The sequence below is a fragment of the Sminthopsis crassicaudata genome, chromosome 1, assembly GCF_048593235.1.
Source record: "Sminthopsis crassicaudata isolate SCR6 chromosome 1, ASM4859323v1, whole genome shotgun sequence".
Taxonomy (NCBI): Eukaryota; Metazoa; Chordata; class Mammalia; order Dasyuromorphia; family Dasyuridae; genus Sminthopsis; species Sminthopsis crassicaudata.
This window is the reverse complement of record NC_133617.1, coordinates 65,394,769-65,421,927: the sequence shown is the minus strand read 5'-3', so window position 1 is coordinate 65,421,927 and position 27,159 is coordinate 65,394,769. Positions and strand designations below refer to the sequence as shown.

The following is a 27,159-nucleotide window of genomic DNA, read 5'->3' as shown; positions in this document are numbered from 1 at the left end:
AAAAGCAAGGCTGAGTCCAAGATCAATGGTTCGTGCTCTGCATGTCCCATGCAGCTTTGGTCCCCGAGATCTGCCCAAAGGCTGACTTTGGCTGGTCTGGCCAGGGGGCTGTTCAGTGGGAGAAGATTCAAACTACAGCCTCATTTGAGCCATAAAGTTTAGATTTTTATTTTCTTTCTTCTTTTGTGTAAAGATGAACTTTTCCAGCTGTGAGCAGAGCCAGGGAATCCAAGCCCAATAGTCTCAGGCACCAGATCACAGGCTCTTGTCCCCATTCCTGCTTCAGTCACCTCTGCCTGGCTCTAGGTTGGAAGCGCTGCGGGTTCAAAGCTGCTGTTCACTGCTAAAGGGGGCAGGGTCGCTTCTCCTGTCCTGCATCAAACTGGCCAAGCTCTCAGCTTCAGTCTCCACTGCAGCCAACAACATTAGAAAACCAAGCCAATAAAAATGAATTTTTTTTCATTAGAAAACCCTTTATATTCATTTCATGTTGCTTTGAAATCACAGAAATTAGGTGAGGGGAAAAAAACCCAAGGGGACAAATACAACTGAAGAGCACAGTGTCTCCCAAAAGTTCTCGGCTTTCACAGGAGTCTGGGGACAAGAGGGGAACAAGACCTATACATCATCTACTGTGTAACTTAGTGATGGGACTCAAACCCAGGGCCAGGCAGAGGCTGGGAGCAGTACCCCCAGCACCTCAGCTCTCCTCATCAAGGGACTCCGAGTCCATCCGAACCCTCTCTCTTTCCTGCCGGTCATTCCCTGGCCTGTCCAGTTCTGGATCCTCTTGAATGTTGCTGGGAAGGAGCAAGGTGGGAAAAAAGGGAGAAAAGTTGTCAATGGTCAACTCCAGACTCCAAAGATAATGCTGAAAGAGTAGCTGGTGATCAATGAACATTGGGAGGGAAAGGAAGGTCGAAGCACATCCCTCCTGGTATAGGGCCATTTATTGCTACAAAGTAGATAGGCTCCAGCCAGCAGTCAGCAGAGCTCAGAAGGGCTATAAATGAGACCTCCACCCTTGAGAAACAGCAATAAAGGCCACTGGTTGTCCTAGAATCCACCCTTAACAAAGGCCCGCCTGAGCCACTTCCCTCTTCCCTGTAGGGTCTTAGCCTCCCATTCTAAAGAAACAAATGTACAGAAAGGCCTAGCCAGAGGCTCCCTTAAAGGGCCCACCTTCTGATCCGGTTACCGTTCATGAGTCATGAGGGGATCCCTGAGGACCTGCCTAACTGTGAGAAAACACTGCTTTAGGACCTTTTAAGTCACCTGGTTGAGAGCAATCCTAGACTGCAGCACCTGTTTGGGGCCCAGTACACCTCCTTCCTCCTCATTCCCCTCTCTGACAGCAATGCTCACTCATTGTGCAGGTCCTCAGACGAGCCGCATCTCTGCCCATCTCCCATATTCTGTCCTTCCTCTGGTTCTTTGTCCTCTCCACTCTCCCCTTTCTGGGCTGTGGACTCACCGTTCACTGGAGCGGAGATATCTGAGTCAAGAAGAGAGGGCCAAGAGATACTTACTTCATATTGGACTGTGGACGTTAAGCCTGCTCAGTACAAACACCAGCTTCAATCTGATCGTGCAGATGAGTGCATGACCCTTCATGGGTCTTTCTTGTACCTACCACAGAGAGCTCAACAAATGCATTTTAAAGAGATGAAAAAACACAATGAAGGAACAGGGACAAATGACTGACTAGCAAGAGAATTTGTATCACCATGCCACGGGACCAAAGAGGAAGGTGTGTCCTGTTTGTGAGGTTCCCTCTGTGCTTTCTGGGCCCTGGCATGATCGTACTGACTTCCTCCCTCCTCAGGGAGAACATGGTTTTCCTCAGGCCAAGCTAAGGGCTTGGTTACTTGGGTGTAGGACAGGAGAAATCACACTACTCCCCTGAGTTTCCTTAGGAACATTCCTCAGATGCCCAAAGAGCCCAAAATGGAGCTTTTGCTGGTCTGTCTGAAGTTTTAAGCAGATTCTTTTTCTAAGGCTCATCTTGCAGACATCAATGATATAAAAAGATTTAGAAGTTCCGACCTCCCATGTGCCTTCAATGGCACAGGGGTCAAAACAGGCCTTTCTCCCTTACCAGCATTAGGCTCCTCCTCTGTCTTCTCCTTGGGGGCCTCCCCTCCAGCCAATTGATCTTCACTCCTCTCCACCTCTGCTTTGACCTTCTCCAAGGAAGGTTTGTTAGTTTTCTGGTTTGCTTCAACCTTTGGTCCCAGGACTCTTGATTTGAGCCTAGTGTAGACTTCTGCTGCTTTCTCCATCACTTCCTGGTTGGCTTTATAACGACGAATCTAGGTGCAAAATATCCCTCCTCAGGATGAGAAAAAACTCCAGTTCACCATATTCCCTTCCCTCAAACTAATTTCCACACTAAGATATAATTACCTGGCTATAGGAAGAGACTTCATAATTTTGATTACATGAAATTAAGAAATTTTTGCACAAAAACAAAACTAGCATAACCAAAATTAGAAGAAAAGCAGGAATTGAGGGGAGAATTTGCAGTAAGATTTTGTAAAAAAGAAAAAAAGTCTTATTTCTCAAACATATAAGGAACTGAGGCAAACTTATAAGAATGAGAACAATTCTCCAACTGATAAATAATCAAGGGATATATGAATAAGCAGTTTTCAGAGAAAGATATTAAACTTCTGAAATCATATGAAGAAATGCCCTAAATCACTAATAATTAGAGAAACTCAAATTAAAACAACTCTGAGATACTACCTCATTGCATTAGATTGGCTAAAATGACAGAAAATGACAAGTGCTAGAAGGATGTGGGGAAAACAGGGATACAATGCACTGTTGGTAGAGTTGTGAACTAAGCCAAGCATTCTAGAGAACAATTTGGAACTATGTCCAAAAGGCTATAAAACTGGGTGTGTCCTTTAACTTAGCAATACTACTACTACTGAGAATGTACCTCAAAGAAAAAGAACCCATACATACAAAAAATTTTATAGGCTCTTTTTATGATAGCAAAGGATTAAAAATAGAGGGTTTACTTACTGGATAATGACTGAACAAATTAAGGTTTATGAAAGTGATGGACCACTAGCAAGCTATAAGAATTGATAAAAAGGATGGTTTCAGAAAAAATCTGGGAAAATTAATATGAACTAATGCAAAGTGAAATAAGCAGCACTACAAGAAAATTTTATACAGTTAACAGCAATACTGCCAAGATAATTAACTATGAAAAGCTTAATAACTCTGAACCACATGAATAACTCATAATTCCAAAGGATTCATAATGAAAAATGCTATCTAATTCCAGATAAAAAACTGATGAACTAGAGTGCAAATTAAAGCATATTTCTTTCCTTTTTTTTTTTTTAACCTAATACACAAATATATTCTCATGATTTCAGATAGATAATAGGTATTGTACTTCTTGCCTTCTCAATGGGTGAGGAAAGGGTAGAGAGGAGAGAATTTAGAACTAAAAGTAAAATAATTTTTTTTAAAAAAGGGACCTCAAAAGTCAGTCTCCCCCATGAAATATAACTCTCATTACAACAAAGCCACATGATCATCTAGATTCCAAATGAAGAATTCCAGGCAGCTCACTGCCACCTGAGACAGCCCATGCTATTTTGGACTACTCTGCTCAGAAGTTTTTCCTCATGTTGAATTGACATTTGCTTCTCTATTATTTCCTCCCCTTACTCAATCAAACAAAACTAATATACTCTTCCACATGACAATCTTCCAAATACTTAACAATAATGCTCGAGTTCCTCCCTAAATTTTATTCCCTACAGATTAAATATGTACAACTCCTGCACCTAGCCCTCAAATGGCATAAGTCCTCTGATCTGGGCAGAGGAAGGCACTTACCTTAAATTCCTTTTTCTATACACTATGTCTCTGTAAGTGCCATCTAAGAATACATTAGCATTTTCCATAACTGCATAACTTTGCTGATCTGTATCAACTTTGTAGTCAATCTATGAAAACTCTTCAGGTATTTTCCATATTATTTGTTGTTACTATTACCATATCTCACATACACACAAAATCCACACCATCCCACTGCTCCGTCCTATACTTGATTCTTTTTAAAGTGAAAGACTTAAGTTCCCTCCTACTGCAGCAGTCTCAAAGTTGTGCCTTACTCTTCCTGGTAACTAAATCTGTACTCCATCAGCCTCCTCAACACAACTGCAATAGCCTCAACAAGTTCCCCAATCCAGCATCCTCAGAGTTCTTGCTGGAATATACTGACATTATGGAATCCAGCCTATTACTCAGATCAAACTTATCTTCCCAGAAGTCCTGCCTTCATCCCACACTCGCCTACCCCCACCTCCAGCCCCACCAGTTCCTTTCGTACCTTTTTTAATGTGGCCACTACATCTGTATTCTTCTGGAGAATTTGAGAGGTCACCTGCAGACTCCCCAACTCCTCCAGGGCATTGAGGCATCTTTTTACATCCTATAAGTGGGGGAAGAAATAACTATTTTATCAAATTTACAAGGCCCAATATGGCAACAATCTAAATACGGGGTGCCCTGTAGAGCACTACTAGACTTCACACAGTCTGGTTCTAACACCATTTTGTATCTCCATTATGTAAGCACAGTACCTGAAATATGGGAAGCCCTTAAACCAATGTGTGTTGACTGATTTGACTAGGAAGACTGAGACAGCCACAGAGCAGGAAAATAGGTGGAGAAAAACTTGAGGGATTGGAGAGAACCTTGGGAAAATGACCCAAACTTGCTGTTTGGGTGCCACCACATGGTGAGACTTGGCACTACTATTTCAGTGCTAGACTACTCTATAACAAACTATTTGACACACTTAAAAGGGCCCTGACACTACCAGTCTTTTCAGACCTCTAAGTTTATGCCATGGAGAGTAGCCAAGCACAAATAAAAAAGGAAAAAGAAAAAGAAAAAGAAAAAGGGAGAAAAATATGAACAGAAGCCTGGGGTCCATACTGAATGGCTCAACTGAAAACTTTTGAGTTCCAAACTAGTTTTGGCCTAATTCGTTTTGGCCCAAGATAAAATCTTGAATTTCTCTTTGCTACTGTCTGCTCATCAAATAACCATACCTATTACATGGGCAAGAATAAGAGAAAAGCATTGAATTTATTGGTACTTTGGTTTCCACTACCATATAACCTTCAAAAACTCAGGGATCCTCTATACTACAGACAGGCTCAAATGGGGAAAAGAATTATCATCATAAACTCTAAAGTGAGATAGGAGAGCATCTCTGGAGTTTAGATTTAGTGAGCAGTAAGGGCCTAAGACACAGTTCATACCGGATTGTCAACCTTCAGCGCAAATTTGATCTCACTGTGCAACTTCTGCAGCCTCTCTTCCACAGATGGCTCTGTTAAACAAAAGAGAACATTCCCACCCCAAAATAAGAGGAAGACTTGAACCACTGAGAGTAAGCATCTTGTTAATTAATATAAAATCCTGCAAACTATCTTGTACATAATAGGATACTTAATAAAAGATTGCTGAATGAATAATAAGCTAATGCCTTAAAGCTGGCAAAGCAATTTACATGCATTGTCTTATTTGGTCCTCACAATAATCTAGAAAAGTGAATATAAATATAAATAGATTATCAAGCCTATTTTTAAGATGAGGAAACTGAAGATCAAGCAAGGTAAGGTGATTTGCCAGACTTAGTATAACTAAAAAGTATCAAAGATAGAATTTTCCTCTTGAATTGATTACCCCCAAATGACTTTGAGCACTCTCTCCTTCTCCACTGAAGCAATTATAGATGTAGACAACTTTATAACCCTTACATATAAATATTATATTATGATTAATATCATCACGCTTGTAGTCACTCTGTAACTGTATCTCATCCATCTCTTCAGGACTAAAGGCAACTAGATTCTATGTTCTCCCAAAACAAAAGCCCACATAAAATAAAGGATATCTTTGACAGAGGAAAAAAAAGTTACAGAGGATGGCCTGGAAGGGTAAGGGGTAATTTCACCCACTTTATCTTAGTGATAATGAAAGATACACAAAGACATTTGTCATCACTATTTGCTCATGGAACTTTTCAGCACCAGGACGCAATACCAATCTCCCTCTTCCCCACTAAACCACAAGCCTTGAAGGTTCCCCAATTTATTATACCCTAGTTGAGAAGTCCTACTTCTTACCTTTCTTCTTTTCAACCCTCCTCTCTGGAAGCACCTCTGATTTCTTCCTGGCTCGCTCCACTTTCACAGGCCTGGAGGGAGTTGGGCACCATTACCCTCACAACTAAGGCCCTTGCTGGGTTACTGTCCTATAGAGAACTATTGCAATCCTCCAAATATTCATGTTGTCACAGTAATTGGGGGGTGGTGTGGGGTGGGAGACTCCCTCCAAGATCAGACTAGCAAGTCATATCTTCAAAATGAAAACTATCCTGTCAGATAAGCTTTTGAAAGAAAACAGGAAGCTCCAAATCTGTGGGATGCAACAGAACCCAACCACCTCTGAAAAGCATCTCCCCTACAGCCTCCCTAAAAAGCAGCTCTCACACACTCTGATGGGCATCTAGGAAAGGAAAACTCAATTCAACCAGGAGAGACAAGAGGTCTTGACCCAGAAACCAAGGGGATGGAGGACTAGAATCATTCCCACAAAAGAAAGGGTCACAAGAAGAGGAAGAGAGATGGGGAAAGAAGACTTTAGAGGAGTGCTGACTTGGCTCGGGGTTTCTCCTCTGGGCGACTCCGTTTCTCCTTCTGGTTAGATTTCTTCGATGGCTCCAAGGAGTGAGATGGAGGCTTCTTTGTTGGCTTCTTCACCTACAAAAGGCAGAGGGAAACAGCGGTCAGAAGGATTGGGAAACAGTGGGCCCAGGTTTGCACTGGCCTCTGGGCCTCTTCCCCACACTCTCCCCACAGAAGGGAAGGTCCAGGCCGCTTACCTCCTTCTCCAGCTCTGGCTCCGATTCGGAGGACGAGGGGGCTCGGCCACGCCCTTTTTTGCCCCTCTTCTTGATGGGCTCCTCGTCTTTGAGCTCTGTTTCACTGCTGTCGCTGTGGGGGTGCGACTCCTCCCTCTCAGACCTTTCTTTCTTCCGCTCTTTCTCCTCCTTCTCTTGCTCCCGCAGTCGGCGCAGCTCCTCCTCCTGCTCGCGCTTCCGCTTCTCCTCCAGCTCCCGACGCCTCTCCTCGTCCCTCCGCTTCCACTCGCTGATGCGGTCTACTTCACTGTCACTGTCACTGTGGAGAAGGAGGGCCAACAAGGAAAAAGTCAGGGAGAGAGAAGGGAAAGAAGCATGCACTAGCCCCAAGCTCAGTTGTATCTGTTGCTGACAGGAGGAGAGTACAGAGAGACCTGAGATTTCCCATCTCCTCCCTCCATGGCTAGTACAAAAGGGACCAGAGTGAGCACACAATTAGTGTCTGGGAGGCCCCACCCGGACCCCAGACCCAGCACCACTTACCTGTCACTACTGGAGCTGCTGGGAACACGTTCTACCTTGGGCTTCCTTCCCCGAGGTTTGGGGGGAGGCTTCTCAGCTAAAGGACAGAAACGAGGGATTATCCATCTACTGCCTTTCTCAGCCCTTGAGAGACGATCCAAAGGCCAGAGGGAGCTGCCCTTTGCCTCAGGAGATGGCTCCTTGCAGAGCAAGGTGAGGGAACAACAGAATTTCAAAGGAATAAAGGTGGAGCAAGAGGGCCTGGTCCTCCCACTGCAGATCTACCTGGTTTTCTGCCCCGGGCAGGCTTCTTGACAGAGATGTCAGAGTCCGAGTCTGAGTCTGAGTCCGAGTCAGACTTTGTCACAACCATCGGTTTATTATGAGCTTCCTCTGAGTCAGCCTTGGAGTCCGAATCAGAAGCAGAATCCACCTTCTAGGGATATGAGAGAAGAGGAAGCATTGGGGAAGGCAGGGGACTGGAACAGTACAGGGAACCAAAGAAAAAGTCAATCTAGAGAGCCAAGAGGCCATTTCAAACTGACCGACCTTTCAATTGGCTCTGCCACTGCTCCCCCAGCACAAGTCGCTCACCTCAGCCAGGATCTCTCTGGCTACTCTCAACTCACCCAAATCCTTTCATTGTCCTGGGGAAAAAACCATGCTCCTCCACCAAGCCTTTTTTGGCCACTTCAATAATACTAACAGCCCTTCCAGGAGTTTAGTTGGTGTTTAATCACATCAATACAGTAGACAATTAATAAATGCATGATGCTTTTATTATATAGCAACCTGCATGTTTTTTCATTCATCTACATCTAGAAAGAATAAGCGCCAACAATTTCATAATTCTTAAGCACTCATTCTATGCTATGCATTGCCAGTGAAATAAAGACACACATGCTCTGTGCCCTCAGTACCAGATGACTGACAGTGTGATGACAAAGAACTATAATATAAAACAAGTTTAGCTAAGTGTATAAAAAAGATGAAAAATGCTAGGGAGTTCAGAGGACTGTGAGAATACTTCTGGTAGTGGAGGGTAAGGGGAGAGGAATCAGGGAAAGTTTTATGAAAAAAATTGGGCTTTCTGATTTTAAAAGACAAAGATAGAGGCCAAAGTAATTAAGACAATAGGAAGGGCATTGCAGGCCTAAGGAATGACGTGGACAAAGACAAAGGGGAAGGAAATCTCAAGACCTAGTCAGAGTTCAGCTGGAGAATAGACGATATGATGGGAAACAATCAACAAGGATGTATTAAGTGCCTACTGTGTAAAGCACTGAGGTTACAAAGTCAAAAATGAAACAGTCCCTACCTTCAGGAAATTCACACTCTATTGGGGGAAGAGAAGAACAGTATTTACATATATGTTTATACAAAAAAAAAAAAAAAAAAAAAAAAAAAGGTAGAAGGTAATGGGAGACATTATTAACTGGAGTATCGAAAAAGGCCTAACACAGTGAGCTGAGAGGTTAAAAATGAAGGCTGGAGAGAGAGACCACAAAGGCCTTGAATGCCATCCTAAGGAGATGGGAGACTGCTGCATCAAAACATTTAATTTGACAAGAGTATGTAGGAGACACCAGAAATGCTGAAAGGGGTGAAAACTGGCTAGAGGGAAGCTGCCACCTCTTGGGCTCACCCTCCCTGTTCCCCCTGCTGCCTCCGAGCAGGCTCTGCCCTCAGCCCTCTTCCCTTTGCTTTCCATCCTCACCCTCGGCAGGTCCTGTGCAGGCAGATCGCTAAGCCTAGCCTATGTCTCTGTCCTAGGCTCCAGCTGCCCATCTTCACCTGCACAATGTACACACCCACCTGGCCACTACAACATTTCAAACAACAGGGAATGACTAAACCATCATTATCTATAACTGGAGGTGCCCAGTCATTATCAGCTGCATAAATCAAACACCCTGGAAGGGCTCTGAGGTTCTGTTCTTCATCCCAATACACTTTACAAGAATCAGTGATTAAGACTCTAGAGTCAGTGATGAAGAACCTGGGACAAAGAATAGGGATGAGGGCTCACCACCTTCTTCTTCCTTCCTCCAACTGGGCCCCTCCGAGGAGCCCGGGATACAGTTTTCTTCTCTGGAGTGAAATCCTAAGTGCAACAGGAGAAAGTTGAGCAGATAGTGAATACGGTGCCAGGCCAAACACCCCACCCATTCTGGCCTCAGTCACCCTGTGCAATCTTCTCACAAAATCCCTTTGTCCCAGATTTAATGGAAGCTGCAGGGAATCCAAGTTAGGACCAAAGCCTCTGAAGCATAAGAGCTGATGACAACATTATCAATAATGTGCACAAATCTGGTGGTCTGTAATTACAGAATAAGAGGCAGACAGGAGATGGAAAGTAAGGAGATTAGGGTTCAAGTCCCAGCTCTAGGACCCTAGGAAATTCCATTTTCCTGTGGGATTTAGTTATCTCCAATCAGAAGAAGAGACTGCCCTGGAAGATCGCTAAACTCCCCTCTGCGCCTATGCTCTGTAATATGCTAAGTCCAGGGAAAATGGAATAAGATAGAATTAGAAAAGATTCTGCTCTTTCCAAACACCTTGTATCTTTTCCTAACCAACTTCCCTGACCTAATTAAGTTCTTCCTTTTCTCCTATCCCAAACCCCAACTCTACACTCACCTGATCACTGTTTTTTTCTGATTCTGATGAGCTTTCTGAATTTTCATCTTCAGATGGGGATGCACTGGCCAGGTCTAGATCACTGGAGGCTTTTCGTGCCCGTTTAGACACTGGCATCTGGAAAAAGAGAAGGTACATGTATTGTTCTGCTGTGATTCTCCCACTACTCTTTATTTCTCCACTCCCAGAAGGTCCTATCTTCCACTTAAAGCAGAAAAGAGATTCAAGCACACTCTAAACCTAAGAGGCATCCAATATGGGAAGCTATCAATATGGAGGAAGGACTTCTTGGCCTGGGTCGCCAGAACAAAATGAAATGGAAGAGATTTAAAAAAAAAAAAAGAAAAAAGAAAAATTCCTTTAAGAACACATAAACCAAGAGCTGTTTGGGGTCAGAAAGAGGATCTGAATCACCTGAGATAAAAATCATTAGCCATGTTGGATTGTAGGTCCCAGGGATCATTAATAACAAGCAGTACCCCAAACTGACTTCCCTCCTGTAGAGAGACTACTATCATGTAGTACAAAGAAGACCTAAGCAATAGCAAAAAGGAAGAATTTGAAGAAATAGAAAAAGTCACATAAGGTAATGCAGAATGAGAAAAGGAAAGCCAAAAGGGCTTTCACATTCACAAAAGGCCATTCACACAATCGCTTTGAAGAAAATTCTAAAGGCAATAATAAAAAGGCCAAAATAGTCAGATCAGATATAGGGGTCACTAGTGGTATTATATAGTATTAATGTTAAGGCACATATCATGATCTGCTCTACAAAGTTTCCATGAAGTTCTTCATTGCCAAATTCGATGACCATTCCTAAGCCAACATCCTTCTGCTGGTTGCCCAATTGCTTGGGAACTGATTTGGATCAGGGACACTTGCTTCATTTCCAATCTCCTGTGGAGAGTCCTTTCCAGTTCAGTTCAGCACCACTTTTCCATGAAGCCTTGTCTGATTCCCTACTCTGGCTGATAGTACCTCTCTCTCCTAAATACATCTTCTGTCTACTTCTAAGTGTTATATGACTATATGTATATTTATAAGTGTATATATGTAAGTGTTATGTCCTCCAAGAGAATGCAAATTATTTGAATACAGGAACTGTTTTACTATTGTCTTTGTATCCTCAACTTTCAGACACTGTATTTGGTGCTGGGCATATGAGAAAAATGAAACTATCTCTATTTATTATAAGGAGCTTACTCTCATGAAGGAGACAACAAATACCACATAAATAAATATGTTCAATACAAATATAAAATTAACAAATACAAATATATAAAAAGTTATTAATACAAAATGGTTTGGAAGCAAAAACACCAGCAATGGGGGAATCCAGAAATATTTTATGTAAAAGATGGTGCCTGAATTGTATCTAGAAGTGGGCGAAAAGAAGAGTCCATTCTAGGCATGAGAGACAGATGCTCAATGCAAACGTACAGGAGATGGAAGATGATGGGGGAAAGACTAAAAGTCAGTTTGGTTGAATCAGTCCGTGAGGGGGTAAGGGAAGGAAATACAGTTCAATGATACCAGAAAGACAGATTGGGCTAGGCAATGAAAAGCTGCCAAAGCTAAAGAGAGTTGATATTATATCCAAGAGACAAGAGGAAGCTTTTGAAGTTGATTAAATGTGGGAATCAGATGATCAGATCTACACTTAAGGAAAAGTTGGTAGCACTGTGTAGAAAGGAATGGACTGGCAAAAGACTTAACAATGATCCAGACAAGAAATGATGAGAGGCTAAACTAAGGTGGCTATTATGTGAATGGAGATGTGAGAGATATTGTGGACACAGAATCTCCATCTATGCTTGGTACACGTGATGAATAGAGTGAAAAGTCAAAGATGAGCTGAAAGACTTAAAAGCTGCCAATACCTTTGATAGAAGTAGAAAAGTTTCGAAGAAGGGAACTGCTTAGGGTGAAGATAATGAATTCAGTCCTGGTCATGCTGGGTTTGAGATGTCTCTAGGACATCAGGTTTGAAATATCTATTAGGCAAAATAGGATATGGGACCAAACTCAGGAGAAACAAGGATTGGTCATATAAATTAACAATCATCTGTGTTCAATTCCCAGCAGCTAATGAGGTTATCAAGATAGTGTATAGAAGGAAGAAAGAAAAAGGCCTAGGATAGAAATTTGGGAAACCTTCATAGTTTGGAAGTGTGATCTAGAACCAGCAAAGATAAAGGAAAAGCAGGTAAAGAAGAGCTCCAGAAAAGAATAGTATCACTTAAAGCCCAAAAAGAAAGCAAATCCAGGAGAAGAGAATGGTCAATAATATTAAATGTAGCAGAAAAGTTGAAAAGAATGAGAACTCAGAAAGCATTAGACTTGACAATGGGATGTTTGTGGCAGCCCTTTTTGTGGTGGCAAGGAAATGGAAACTGGGTGGATGTCCATTAGTTAGGGAATGGCTGAATAAGCTATGGTATATAAATGTTATGGAATATTATTGTTTTATAAGAAACAATCAGCAAAATGATTTCAGAAAGGCCCTGGAGAGACTTAGTGGAATGAGCAGAATGAAGAAAATACTGTACACAGCAACAAGATTATGTGATGATCAATTCTGATGGACATGACTCTTTTCAAACAATGAGGTGATTCAGGACAATTCCAACAGACTTGTGATGGAGAGAACCATCTGCATATAGAAAGAGGGCTGTGGGAACTAAATGTGGATCACAACATAGTATTTTCACCTTTTTTTGTTGCTTGCTTTTTTTTTTTCCTTTCTCATTTTTTTCCTTTTTGATTTGATTTTTCTTGTGTAGCATGATAAACGTAGAAATATATAGAGAAGAATTGCACATGTTTAACCTATATATGGATTACTTATTATCGAGAGAAGGGGTGAGGGAAAGGAGGGAGAAAATTTTGGAACACAAGGTTTTGCAACGATAAATGTTGAAAACTATCTTTGCATATATTTTGAAAATAAAAATTATTAAAAAAAAAAAAAAAAAAAAAAAAAAAACTTGGCAATGAGAAAACCACTGGTAACTTCCCAGAGCACAGAGTCAGTTAAGATATGAGGTCATAAGTGAGAAGGCAAAAGAATAGAGGAAATGGAGATAAAGAATGAAGACAGATTTTTCAAGGTGTTTAGCTGAAGGAAGGAGGAAGAGCTATGACACAACAGCATAAGGAATAGGTAGGACTTGGGGAAGGGGTTTTCTGATTTGGTTTTTTTTTAGAAAGGGAACACTTGGACATCTTTGAAAGCAGTAGGAAAAGAATCAGGAGATAAGAGTCTGAAGACTGGAGAGAAAAAGGGGATGGCTGAAGCTGTACTCTAAAGAGAGGAGGGAATCTGATCCCACTGATGACCATTTCGTTCTGTCTTCTCCAACAAAGTGTCCTTATTTCTCTCACTACTCTTCAATCTCTCTCTATCCACTTGCTTATTCCCTATTGCTTCTGTTTCTGCTTCTTCAAAAAACCCACACTTAATCCATCCATTCCAGCTAGTTGTCATCCCATATTTATCCTCCTTTTTGTACTTAAAATTCCTTGAGAAGTTCACATATAATTAAGGCTTTCATTCCCTTTCCTCTTTCCTCTAGTTGAGAAGCAAGTAGCTGTGCTGTGGATAGCTAAAGCTGGAGTCAAGAAGACCTGAATTCACCCTCAGATACTTACCAAGTAACTCTGGACATTTACCTCTGTTTGCCTCAATTTCTCCATATGCAAAATGGGAATATTAATGCTGTGAGTGGTTGTGAGGATCAAATGAGATATGTACAAATTGCTTAGCACAATGCCTGGCACATAGTAGATACTAAATGCTTATTTCCTTCCTTCACAACTCTGCAATCTAATTTCCAATCTCATCATTCAACTGAAACTGCTCTCTCCAAAGTCCCCAATAAATTCTTATTTGCCAAAACCTTCTTCTTAAATATCTGCAAATTCTAACACCTTCTTTGCCTTGCTACTCTCTTCTTTCTAGGATTTGTAACATTTATTCTCTCCTGCTTTTCCTCTTACCTGTCTGACTACTTCTTCTCAGTTTCCTTTGCTGAACTCTTCTTCCAGGTCATAGCTACTAACTAAAGGTATTCCCTAAGGTACAGCATTCTTTCCCCTCTTCTTTCCCCTTCTATATTATATCACTTCATCTCTTAAGGGCCATAGATTCAATTATAATCTCTATGCAGATGATTATGAGGATCTAGGCATCCATCCTAATTATTTCTTGACCTTCAGTCTTATATCACCAATTACTTGCTAGATATCTCAAACCAGAAGTCCTGAAGATATTTCAAAGTCAACATGTCCAAAATGGATTTCACTATCTTTCCCCCCAAAGTACCCCCAACTTCCTTACTGAGGGGGAGAGACCAAAACATTAGGGACTGACTTGCCTAGGGTCACACAGCTAGTCAGTATTACATGTCTGAGGCTAGATTCGAATTCAGGTCCTCCTGACTCCAAGGCTGGTGCCCTATCCACTGTGTCACCTAGCTGCCCCTCCTTCCCTATTATTCTTAAGAGAACCACTATCCTTCTAATCACCCATGCTCACATCTGTCTTGCCATCCTCCACTCCTCCCTCATCCCATATGTCCAATCAGTGGCCAAATCTTGTTACTTTCCAACATCTCTCAAATACATCCCCTTCTCTTCACTCTCCACAAGTAACTATTTTGGTTCAAGTCCTCATTACCCCACGCCTGGACTACTGCAATAGCCAGCCAGTTGGTCTCCCTGTCTCAATTCTCTCCCCATTCCAGTTCGTCTTCCACTCATCTGCCAAAGTGAACTTCCTGAAGCATGGGATCTGAACAGTCCCCCACACACCTCTTACCCTTCCCCCCACCATTCAGTAAACTCCAGTGATTCCCTATTACCTCCAAGATTTTAGTTGTTTGCACGTTGACTCCTCCATTAAAATAGAAGCTCCTTGAGGGCAGGGACTACTTTTTGTCTTTCTTGATATCCCCAGAATTTAGCACAGTGCCTGGCACACAGCAAGCACTAAATAAATGTTTGTTGATGATGATATGATGAGGGACCAAGAGCACAAGGTCTGGTCCAGGCAAGAAACAGAGCCACATCTTTGTCAGAATCCTAGGAAATGATGCCAAAAGTCAATAAACATTTATTAAGAAGCTAGTATGTGCCAGGTACTGTGGTAAGCACTGTCAAGGGATTTTGAGATGAAGAGAACAGAAGTTGAAGCTCACAAAGAATGGCCTAATTTTCTCAGCAAAATAAAAGACAAAGTCCTCAAGGGAAAGGGAGACCTGGGAGAAGGGAAAACCAAGGTATGGAGGTATGGAAGGTTTAAAGAGGGAACAGAAGGTTTGGAATAACTTTTATAGGGAGTGAGATGGGGAATCAAGTAGGCACCTAAATGCTTACCGAGTAATTGATTCTTGATCTTTCTGAAGCATTTAATATAATTAAGTACTCCCTTATTTTAAATATTCCCTGTCCTCTTGCTTCTTTGTAGCCACTACCTCTCCATCTCTGCTAGGGCATTATTCATGGGCAGAGGTATCAGAAGGCTCTGTAGGCCCTTTTCAATTCTCTCCAGTCTCTCATGGAGTCTTATTATTTCTATGCAGACTACATCCAAATCCATATTAGATATAAATCTAGTCTCCCTTTAGATATAAATCTCTACCTGCCTATTCCATATTTCCAATTGGATGGATATTCTAAAGATATATCAAATTTCCCCAAAATCCTTTTTTTTTCTGATTTATTTCTGTTAAAGGTACCTGTATCCTTCCAGTCACTCATGTAAACAATCTCAGTCATAAAAAAACTAGATTTTACCTCACCATATATATCTAATCAATCATCTCATCAATTCTATTCTCACAATATCACCCTAGACTCTCACTTGGACTATTGCAATGGGCTACTAATTGATTTTTCTGCCTCAAATTGGCCCCCTCTCCAATCCAACCTCTGGGCATGCCAAAATGGGCTTCCAAAAACACACAAGTCCTAGCAACTTCCTGTTGCCTCTAGAGCAGGGGTTCTAAACCTTTGGCAATCACTCTGATAAAGTCTATGGACCCCTCCTTAGGCTAATGTGTTTAAATGAATAAAATATGTAAGATTGCAAAGGAAATAAATTATACTGGAGTAGTTACCTATATATTTAAAAGGTAAATTCACAGACTCCAAATTTTTAAAAAATTGTCACTCTAAAATAAATACAACAAACTCCTTTATTTGGCATTTAAAGCCCTTTACCAACTACCCACTATTTCTTTGCAGAAGTCAAAATCTACAGGTATAAACCAGAAATTTTTTTCAATATATTGTCTAATTTATTTAACTTTTTTTATTCTGTTATAAGGGACAGCCCTCTGGGATGGAGGAAGGGAGGTATATATCGGGAAATATAAGTAATGCAAAACCAAAATATATCAATAATTTTTAAAAGTTCTTTACAATTCAACTCCAGTTTACCTTTGTAGGCTGGTTACACATTATTCTATTCCCCTCATGAATTCTACATTCCAGCCCAATTGGCCTACAGCACAAGCTGATCCAATGTCTGGAGTGCCCTCACTCCCAGCCTGGGTCTTTCCAGTGCCCTGGCTAGCCTTCCCACAAGCCTGAGAAGCAGCTCCTAAATAAACCCTTCCTGATCTCTTCAAGCTGCTGAGACTTTCTCCTCCCATTCCACTGAAAAAAAATTTTTTTTTGGTACATAATTTGTATTTATTAATGGCTATATGGCTATAGCTGTTTCCGCCTAAAAGAACTCTTACAAGCAGAAGCTCTTCTTTTTTGTTGTTCTCTCCCTAGCACCTGGCACATGGCTTGGCACCCAGGATATACTAAAGTGACCCATGATTAATTGAACAAGAGCACAACCCATCAGGGAACACACTTCAACAAGTAGTTTTGTTTAACTGTTTTGAGGGAAAAGAAATTAGGAGTGCTTAGGTAGAAGGGTCTGCTATCTCAAAACACAATGTATCCGTGATAAACAATTCCTACCCCCCCCCAGGCAATTTGGGTTAAGTGACTTGCCCAGTGTCACAGAGGAAGTGATGATAAACAATTGTTTAATTTTTACTGGCAGTCCTGAGTTTCAGGTTCAACCCTACTACTTAGAATATTTAAAAGAAAAAATAATTTCTTAGGTCCTCAGTTTCCTTATCTGTTAAAATGGAATAATATTTGCACTACACAGTCCCAGGCTTATTATGAGAAGTAAATCAGATATTGAATATGCAAAGCAACTTGTTAACCACAGAAAATAAAGGAATTGCTCCTTCTTTACTGGCTTTTTCAGAGAATCTGGGGTGAGAGGGAAGGAAATCAGGCAACCCACACAACTGCCACCTTTCCCAAGAAACTAACAAACAGGAGCCTGGATTCCTTGGGAAACTATATGCAAGTAATAAAATTCGGACATCATTTTGATTTTAAAAAAACATGAAACAGGAAAAATGGATGAGACACATTTGATAGATGTGTCCCATCTCCCAAAGATATCCTAAATTTTTAAAAACTGTACTGATGGACAAATTAGACAAATTTACATTCCGCATGGATTCCTCCCTTTCCCTTTCCACAAGAGAATTCCTTTAATAAAATACCTCTGTTGCATTTAAAAGGATCATAAAGTCCTGGAGTAAGAATAACAACTCAGGTTTACTTAGCACTGCAACAGTCTGCAAAGCTCATTAGGTAAATTCTTACCTGAGCTTCATTTAGAACTAAGTCATTAATTCAATCAGGTTGTGGTTATTCCTTTTTACAGATAAAGAAGCTGAGGCTCAGCAAGCTTAAGTGGCTGCTCATACTCCCATAAATAATGAGTGTTAGAGTCAAGATCTGAACTCAGAGCTCTCTTGAATTAAAACCCCTCACCAGACAAATAGGAAAGCAGATGCAGGAGGGGGAGCATAGGGCTGATGGCACCAGGTTGTTGGCCCTCAGTAACCCTCCTTTAGTTTTTCTGCTGCCTCAGTACTAACCCCTTCTCCATCCATAAGGGCCTGGGATCCAGGCTCAGCTCACCCCATACCTACTTTCAATGGTGGCGCTTTCCGCTTTATCCCACTGTGTTCACTGCCCTTGTCAGACTCTTCATCGCTTTCCATCTTCTCACTGGCACTGGCTGCTGTCACTGAGGCAACAGCCATGAGCCCTGCATCATCTTCTGCGTCACTTCCAGCCAGGACTTCACTGTCAGAAGAACTCACGGGCTAAAGGGCAGAAACAGACCATGAAGTGGCAATGCTTGCCCCTCGAAGGAAGACTTCCCCACAGCACTCACAAGAAGCAAAGACTTCAAACAAAAACCTGGGCAACATGTTTGGAATCAAAGAAAATCAAGGTGGGAAGAAAATTTCTTGTTAGACACTTTCAAAACATCTGGCAGACAGTTGGAAAAAAATGACTAGGCCTTGGGGGAAAGGCCAGGACTAGAGCCACAGATTCAGAACTCATGCCAGACGGGATCATTGTATTGCTTGCAGAAGTATCTTGCTCCCTCCTCTCCTTCCCTCCTTTCCCTTCTCCATATTTTGCCCCTCTATAGAACTCTTGCTCTTTCTCAAGAGCTCCATCAAAAAGTGTTCAATGCATTTTGATGGCAGAAGCAACAAAACAATTCCCATTTATTAAAAGCAGTGACAATGTCAGAGACTACCTTCATCTTACAGGGAGTTGAAAAGAATGATAACACTACATGTCCCCACTCTTCTGGTTGTAATAATGGCCCGGAGTTCCCCTGCTCATACAACACGACCTTGTCTCTATCACTTTTGACAAGATTCAAGAGGATAACTCTAAATAGGTCAAACCCAAAGTCTAACAAGCCAAGAGAGAACAGTAACGCTGCTACTGTGAGTTGGTATCACACCTTTCCTCCAGAAAACACTGGGAAGTCATTGATTTTTTTTTTTTTTTTAACAACACCCCAGTTACACAGAGAGAGCAGTTATTAATAATCCTCATTTCATGCCTCATACCGATTAGGTATTAAATGAAGTTTTGCTGAATTAAATTAACTTGTACAAAGTAAAAATGAGGACCAGAGTGTATCCCTGATCTAGCCAAAGTCACACAAAAAAGCAGGAATGGGGCTTAAGTTTACATCTGCCTACGATAACATTAATACTACCCAATAATACTACCTTCTTTTCAGTTTATGTGTTTTCAGTTTTTCAATGTGACCTAATTTCATTGAAGTACAATAGAAAGAGCACTGGACTTAGAGAAGCTTGGACTTTGAGTTCTGAATCTACCACTTACTCATCATGTGATTCTAGGCAAGGCACGTTACCAAGGTCTCCTCTACAACATAAAGATACTATTCACAAGGTAATTACTATTTTGTAAACTATAAACACCATTAAAATATGAGTTACTATTTATCTTGGCAATGTCCTTGTGATCAAACAGGTAAGGTAGGATGACACCCCCATTTTTCAGAGAGAAAAACTGAGGCACGGAACCACTCAAGGACTGGCTAAGGTCAGACAAATCATTGCAGGCCTTACAACTAGAACTCAGGTTCCTTGACTCCCAAAGCTGTTTCTACCAAATCTTATTACCTCCTGTTGATATTATAAATGCTTTCCAGCCTAGATCATTCAAAATGATAACCAGTGCTGAGAAGAACCAAGAGCCAAGAACTAATGAACCTCAAAGACTCGAAAATAGTTCTATAAAATAAAGCAGATATTTGGTTTCTGGCACTGTGTTAAAGAACTGGAAATACAACATGGAACACGAGAAAAGCAGGTCACGGAGGCAATGTTTCATTTCTTTCTATCAATCACAGAGATGATGCATCAACCAACCCTCTGCAGAGGGCAGAGTGAGAGAGGTGGAGGGAGCAGGGAGGGCTACTCCTATAGCCACAGGACAGTCACGGCCTACCCTCCCACCACATCCCTTTTGGAAGGCTACAGAGAACAAACCCATGCCACATACAGAGCAGTAATTCACTTTTTTCCTATAGCATTAAAAGCTTATAAAGCACTTCCCCCACAACCACCCAGGGAGGTTGGAAATGCAAGTACCAAACCTATTTTACAGATGAGGTAACCAAGGCTTAGGAGGGCCCTTAGTACAGGAGTCTCTCCATATCTCCAGGTTGTTTCTTTACAGATAGAATCTCTTTGACCCTATCAAGAGCTCTATGAGGTGGGTATTATTATTATTTCTATTTTACAAATGAAGAAGTCTTAGGAAGATTGAGTGATTTGCCTATGGCTACTCAGCTAGAAAGTACCACTGGCTTGCATCACTGGCTCCTTCCTTCTCTAGCTACAGATCAGCTATAAAGAAGCAGAGGGAACCTACTCCTTTTTACATGACTATTTTAGATATAGTCTCTCCTTTTTGGGTTGTTTTGTTTTGTTTTCCTCCCCCTCAAGGTCTCTTGCCTTCCCATGATTCCTATCTCTTGGTCCTTGGCTGACTGCTTCCCAATAATACCAAAGTACCAATAATATAACAGCTCAAACTGCCCAAATGCATTTATTTACCCAGCATTTTACTCACACCACCATCCTGTGAATTAAATAGTACAAGTATTATCATCCCCATTTGATAGGATATTAAAAAAAAAAAAAAAAAGATGAGTAACTTTCTGAAGGTCACATGAAAAAGTGGCCATGCTGAGATTTCAACTCAATGTTCTGATTCCAATCATAACAACAATCATAAAGTACCCTGGAGTACATAAGGTCCTTTCTTCACTCCAATACTGTACAAAAGGGAATAGAAACATTATGTCCCTCAAATTTTCAGATGCAGAAACTGAGACTCTGAAAAGTGAAACAACTTGCCCAAAGTACTGCAGCTAATAAATAAAAAAGTCAAGACAGGAACACAAGTCTTTTGCCTCTGAATGATGCTGCCTTTGCAGGGAAGAGGGGAAGCTGCAACAGTACCTACAGAGAGGTCTCTTCAGCCCTCAATTCTTCAAGCTCTGGCCTCTCCTTCCCCAGCCTACAAGTGAATCACATCTCTCTGTTTATTGGTAGCAAAACTACTCATTTTAAACTTGAATGTGAACATGGCTCAGTGCCAAAAAGGTTTGGGCTTGAAGAACATCCCAAGGGTCAGTGTTTCCCAATTCCAGTTCCTCAAGGGCCAGTATTTAACTGTGTTTTATGTAGTACCTAGCATGCTGTGGGTGTCCAATAAATATTAAATGGTGCTGATGATTCACCAAGAAGCATCACAGTTGAGGATGTAACCAGAGAGAAATTGAGCCAGGGCCAGAAAGGGAACGGGTGAAATTCAACCACATTCTGAACTGTTTATCCAAATTCCAGAGCATACAGAGCAATGGGAAAACAGATTGGTACTAAGGCAAAGGATATGGATGCCAGGCCTCTCAAGGACCTCAAAAGATGCAGAAGATAAAAACTGTCCTATGATCAATCAAGGCAAATCAAATATGTGGTTTTCAAGCAAAAGACAGATGGAATAGGAAAACATCACCCTCTGGAATCAAAGACCTCAGAGAAGACTTTATAGTTTTAGTCCAATCACCACATGGTAGAGATGAGGAAACTGAGGCCAAAGAAAGGAACACATTTGCCAAAGCTTGATGAGGGTAATAAATGGCAGAGTCAGGTTTGCTACCTCCAAATCAGTATTCAATTAATGGACACAGAATTTTGATAAGGTAAAGACTCATGGGAGAGGATTGCCCCCATCCCAGAGCACTGCCTTGTCCAAGAGTTCCCTTCTGAACTACCAGTTGTCATTCCCTTCCATGACAACTTTGCTTTTCCTCAATCATAATAGTCCCCTTGACCCATCCATCCCCTGTGGATGATTCATGTTGTATATCCCTACAAATCTTCCCTGGCCCAGGCTTTTGTTCTCCACTTAGATTTCTGCCATTTTCTGCACTTCTTATTTATCTGCATAAACCTCAAAAGCACTGTTCAAAAGCAAAGAGAAAAACTCATAATGAATCAATCAACCATCTCCCCAGACCTAATCCCTTCCTCTCCTTTCTCTGACTCTCTCCACCTTCTCTAACTTCTACTCTACTATGCATTTGTCTGCCAGATGACAGATAGCTCTACTCCCACTTTTTGCTGGCCTGGAGACCTTCTAACTATAACCACTCACAGACTCTTTCAAAGTCTAAAGTCTTTGGAGGAGGAAAAAGAACAACTGCTCTCAATTCTCAAAGCTCTTGACATGTTAAAAAGCACTTTCCTCACAACAAGTAAAAGTGTTATTGCCTACATTTTATAGATAGGTAACTAAGGCCCAGAGAAGTGGTTCTGCCTTCAGTCACAGAGGTAGTGTCAGAAACAGACCTCAGACTTAGATTTCCTTCCTCCATGTCTACCCATTACACCACATTTTCTCCTGGAAGAAAGAAATTATAAAACTTATGCAACTTTCATTAATTTAAGTCTAAAGATCTCAATTCCTTTCCCCTTCTCCGGAACCAAATGCAAAATGACCCTCAGATTGACCTGGACAAGCCTAAAATCTCAGAATATTCGGGTTTCTCATGGTATAGTTTGGAAAATAATTGATCATCAAATGAAGAATCTGCTTTGGTGCCCTCTCTTTGGGGCACCCCCTTGGGAAAAGGAAGAAAAAGTAAAAAGCTACAAATCAGTTTCTGAAAAACTACTCACCGGTGGAGCACTGTAGCTGGCATGGGGGTTATTCTGGATTTCCCACAGGCCTTCATTGAAACCTTTTCTCTTGTTGGGTTTCCCATACTTATCCTTGTATTTTTCATAGGGGAACAAGTCCTTGGGTCCCAGGAAGGCTCTGGAGAAATAAATCATGGGACAAGTGCAGCTAAGTCCAGAAGCCAAAGCATGGTGCAAGGAAAGGTCTGAGTCAAGTGCACTGGCTGAAGGAGTGGGATACTTACGTTTCATGAGTGCCAAAGAAGAAAATGGGGTACTTGTTGGGGGGTGGTTTCACTGCCCCATCTGCAATGTCATCAATCTACAAGGAGAAGAAAGTAGGGATGGTCAGAAATTATAAGCATTATCACTCCACACCCCCCAAAATGAACACTGCTAGCAGGAGATCAATGATCAAGAAAGATGTTAGGTTATCTTGGTAAAAAGATACCACAGTGAGGGATGCTATCAAAGGAGCAAGGATTAAAAGCTCAAAGTTGAAGTCGTATTTCCCCCACTCTGATAAGCTCCTCTCACTCCAAAGATAGGGGCTACGAACAGCATTCCCAGGACAAATATTTCACCTGCAAAAAGTCAAATACCTTCCTTGGAGCCAATACTAAGGGGGAGGGGAGGAAGGTAAGTATGGTTTCAGGGGACTCCTCAAGTATTTTTACCCACGCCCCTTCTCTCAAAGGAATACTCCATTGAAGGGATCCCTGAAGATATTGTGGCTAACAAGGATGGAGAAGGGAGTGGGCTCCAGGAGACAGAACTTCAGCATCCAGGAAGTCTCACCCTCACTTTGTAAGCCCATGGGCTGAAGCAGCTGTCAATCAACTCCCAATAGGAGGATGGCAAAAACTCCTTAGTTTCCAGTCAGGTGCTGGAAATGTTTGAGGATGAAAGGAAATATGTAGAGGAGAATGAGAAGCAAGAGGCCTGGGAAAGTGGAGGAAATTTTCTGTCAACAGCTATTTCTCCAAATTCCCCTTTAATAAGAGCTCTGTGGTTATGAGCATCAATATTTTTTTAATTTAATTATAGCTTTTATTTACCAGATATATGCATGGGTAATTTTACAGCACCGACAATTGCTAAACCTTTTTTTCCATTTTTTCCCCTCCTTTCCCCCAGATGCAGGTTGACCAATACATGTTAAATATGTTAGAGTATAAATTAAATACAATATATGTATACATGTCCATACAGTTACTTTGCTGTACAAAAAGAATCGGACTTTGAAACAGTGTACAATTAGCCTGCGAAAGAAATCCAAAATGCAGGCGGACAAAATTAGAGAGATTGGGAATTCTATGTAGTGGGTCATAGTCATCTGATGTAGCTGGCTCAGTTCATTACTGCTCTATCGGAACTGATTTGGTTCATCTCATTGTTGGAGAGGACCACGTCCATCAGAATTGATCATCATACAGTATTGTTGTTGAAGTGTACAATGATATGAGCATCACTTAATAGCCTTGATGAACCCAACAACTTTCTTTCTACTATTTCCTGCCCCACAGACCTACATCTAAACACTCTCTTACCACCCCACTCCCTCCAGTTTCCTTGGCTCCCTGTCACGTTCCATTCATACCATCATTGGCCCAAGGAAATCTCATTTAGCTCAGTTAGCATCCGTTTGGGTAGCGGGGGAATCAGTCTGGAACAAATGATTTAGAATCAAAGACCTGATTCAAAGCCCATTCTGCCACTTTCTACCTGTGGCCCTGGACAATCACTTACTCTCTGGGGGTTTCTGACTTTTCCCAGAACTTTTTGCTCCAGAACAATCCATTCCATCCAAATGTTGGCGTACCCTGCCAAGCCCTGTCAGCACCTCCCCGATCTCTGAACGCTTTCTAATGCCAACAGGTAGTTCCTTTTGAGAGTTTATAGATACTACCGCTCCTTTGGTAATTTCTTTCATCCTTCAAAAACACCCCTGAACGCTCTTCCCTACCCCATAACCCTCGAGACACCAGTGGAAACCATCACCTCCCAGCTCGGATACCCTGACTTTTCAAGGAGTTCAGAAACAAGCCGGACACACCCCTCTATCCCGGCTCATCAGCACGCAGCCTCCACAATCACAACCATTCAAAGCAAGCTTCAACAGTCCCTCCAGAACACACTGGAAGCTCATCTCCACAAGCCCCAAGTCTCTCCACCCCGTCCAATGTAAATCCCAATGCTGCTAACTTCTGGCTCCGGATTCCTAGTGAACACGACTTACGTTCTTGTAGCTTGTCGGAATTTCCGTACCATCATTACAAGCGCTTCTGCCTGATTCCATCTCGGAGGTGGAAGAAAGGACGGGGATCCGGCAGAGGCCTTGCCTTAGCAACCCCCAGCCCTAGGTCTCCTGGCACCGTAACCACTTATAGTGTCCGCTTTCCCTCACTTCAGTGCCAGCCTTCATCTTTTTTTTTTTTTAATCTACCCGCTATGGGCCACAAGGTGCAAACCCAATTCTCCCAGTCTTCTCCAGATCCTTCTGGATAACCCACTCCTCAGAACCTAGGCCTTCTAGCACTTTCCTTTTCCTCATTAATCCATTTCACTTCAAATAAGCATTTATGAAGCACCTACTATGTGCCAGGCACCGTGCCAAGCCCTGGGGATACAAGGAGAGACAAAAGCAGTCCCTGCCCACGGGGAGGCTTACCCATAAATCACTGACACCAGACTTCCTTCAAACCCTAGGGTTCCACAGGGTATCCTCTCACCTCTCACTTTGCCAGTTCTCACTCTTTTCTGTCTCTCCTCAGTCTATTTCCATCAGTTCATAACTCACAAGTGGGAGCGAGAGAAACTTCCAAGGCCACCAGTTCAACGGGCTCATTTTATGGATGAGTAAACTGAGGCCCAGAGCGGGGTGAGGGCTTGCCCAAGGTCACCCACGGAGCGGGACCTGGGCTTGAACTCTTGAGGGCTCTTTCTCTGCCCTGAGGGGTCTCCCGGGTCTTTCTGCACTCCACCTTCTGGCAGCCCCAGACTCCCCGGGCCTCCCAGCCCCCCAAGCCCGGAATTCCCTAGGGTTCCTCCACAGCCCTCTGATCCCCAAGGTGCCCCAGTTCTAGGGCTTCTCCATCTTCCCAGAATCTTCTGTGGAGTCTACCATTTCCCTCTGCCCACGCCCGTCCAGGAGCTCCCCACAGCCTCCCAGGGGGGTCTCGACTCCCCCCTCCCCCCCCCCCCGTGTCCCCAGTGATGGGGTCCGGGTCAGTTTCCTAAGCCCCGCCCCATCCGGGGGTCCCCCTGGACCTTCAAATCCTTCTCTGCCCGCGCAGCCCCTCAAACCCCGCCGAGCCCCTCGCGCCTCCAGGCCGCCCCCGCCCCCCAGGAGCCCCAAGCCCCACCCCCCCAGCCCCGACCCGCGCCCCTCACCCGGGCCGGCCAGTGCGGGTAGCCCTTCATCTTGGCGAACACCAGGTCCCCGGGCTTGAAGGCGTGCGGCATGGCGGGCGGCGGGGCCGGGCCGGCGGGGGCGGGGAGGGGAGGACCGGACGCGGGAGGGAGGAGAGGCCGCCGAAAGGCCCAGGCCGCGGGCGGCGGCGGCGGCGGCGGCGGCAGCGGCGGCAGGAGGCTGGAGGGTAGGAGGCGAACCCGGGAGGGAGGGTAGGAAGGGAGGGAGGGTGTGGGGGAGGAGGGAGTAAGGGGAGGGAGGGAGGTGGAAGCGTGGGGGCAGGGCGACGGACAGCTCCGCTACAGCACGCGGCGGCCGGGCCCGACGCAAGCGCAATTGGCCCGCCGCGCCTTCCGGATAGTCCCGCCTACACGCATGGCCACGGGCTGCGGTTTCTGTAACTCAGGGCCACGTGCGGGATAGAGGCGCGCCGAGGCCAATGGAGAGGCAGGCTGGAGCGGAGCGGGCTAACGGGATTGGTCAGCGGAAGGGGACAGAGGGGCGTGACCCAGGGCGTTGGGGGAGGGGGGGAGGAGAGGTGGGGGACAGCTGGGGGTGAGGGGGTTATTAAAGGTAAAGGAGGGAGAGGGAGAGTGAGGGGTGAGCATTCAGGGATGGGGGGATAGGGCTGGAGGGAAGAGAAAGAGGAGGAAGTGTCCCAGGGCTCTGAAGTAGGGACCCCAGTCTGAAGCTCCAGGGGACCGGGATCTAGGTTCCAAAGAGCTGAAGAAAAGGGAGTTAGGGCTGGAGTTGTTGTTTTGGGGGGTTAATAGTATTTTTATCTATTTTACACATAAAGACATATTTTTAACATTCATTTAAAATTTGAATTTCAAGTTTTCACCCTTCCTCCCCTCCCCCTCCCTTAAAACAGTAAGCAACTTGATACAGATTCTCTATATTCGGTCATGTAAAACATTTCCATTCTTAGTCATTTTGTGAAAGAAACAAACCTAAAGGAAAAAAATAAAAGCATGGGGGGAAAGTGATAATAGTACGCTTCTATTTGCATTCCATCAGTTCTTCCTCCAGAGGTGGAGAGCGTTTTTAATGCTGAGAAT

General features: G+C 43.1%; 1 protein-coding gene across 3 annotated transcripts; it reads right to left on the bottom strand.

Annotated features, from left to right (window-relative positions):
* Positions 1-289: 289 nt before the first annotated feature.
* On the bottom strand, positions 290-26,307 carry HDGFL2 (HDGF like 2). Of its 3 annotated transcripts, XM_074308278.1 has the most exons (17): positions 26,080-26,306; positions 22,932-23,008; positions 22,687-22,825; positions 18,088-18,264; positions 10,070-10,186; positions 9,459-9,533; positions 7,715-7,865; positions 7,451-7,526; positions 6,929-7,226; positions 6,703-6,806; positions 6,171-6,241; positions 5,301-5,371; positions 4,361-4,462; positions 2,099-2,312; positions 1,366-1,495; positions 700-800; positions 290-410 (listed from the first exon to the last, which is right to left on the bottom strand). In XM_074308278.1, the coding sequence occupies exons 1-16, from the start codon at positions 26,149-26,151 to the stop codon at positions 701-703; spliced, it is 1,974 nt and encodes a 657-aa protein (XP_074164379.1). In that variant the 5' UTR covers positions 26,152-26,306; the 3' UTR covers positions 290-410; position 700. The 3 variants fall into 3 exon arrangements, with proteins under 3 accessions (XP_074164379.1, XP_074164381.1, XP_074164380.1); XM_074308280.1 differs by lacking the exon at positions 290-410 and having other exon boundaries at positions 452-800; positions 26,080-26,307; XM_074308279.1 differs by lacking the exon at positions 290-410 and having other exon boundaries at positions 453-800; positions 9,462-9,533; positions 26,080-26,305.
* Positions 26,308-27,159: the final 852 nt, after the last annotated feature.

What these genes read in the sequence shown, in the direction of transcription:
- HDGFL2 (XM_074308280.1), bottom strand. Translation starts at nt 26,151, where the DNA reads ATGCCGCACGCCTTCAAGCCCGGGGACCTGGTGTTCGCCAAGATGAAG. An exon ending in GAGGAAGGAAGAAGAAGGTG is followed by an intron (nt 7,866 to 9,458) that starts GTGAGCCCTCAT and finishes TCATATCCCTAG; the next exon opens with AAGGTGGATTCTGCTTCTGA. An exon ending in AGCAGCTCCAGTAGTGACAG is followed by an intron (nt 7,227 to 7,450) that starts GTAAGTGGTGCT and finishes CCTTCTCCACAG; the next exon opens with TGACAGTGACAGTGAAGTAG.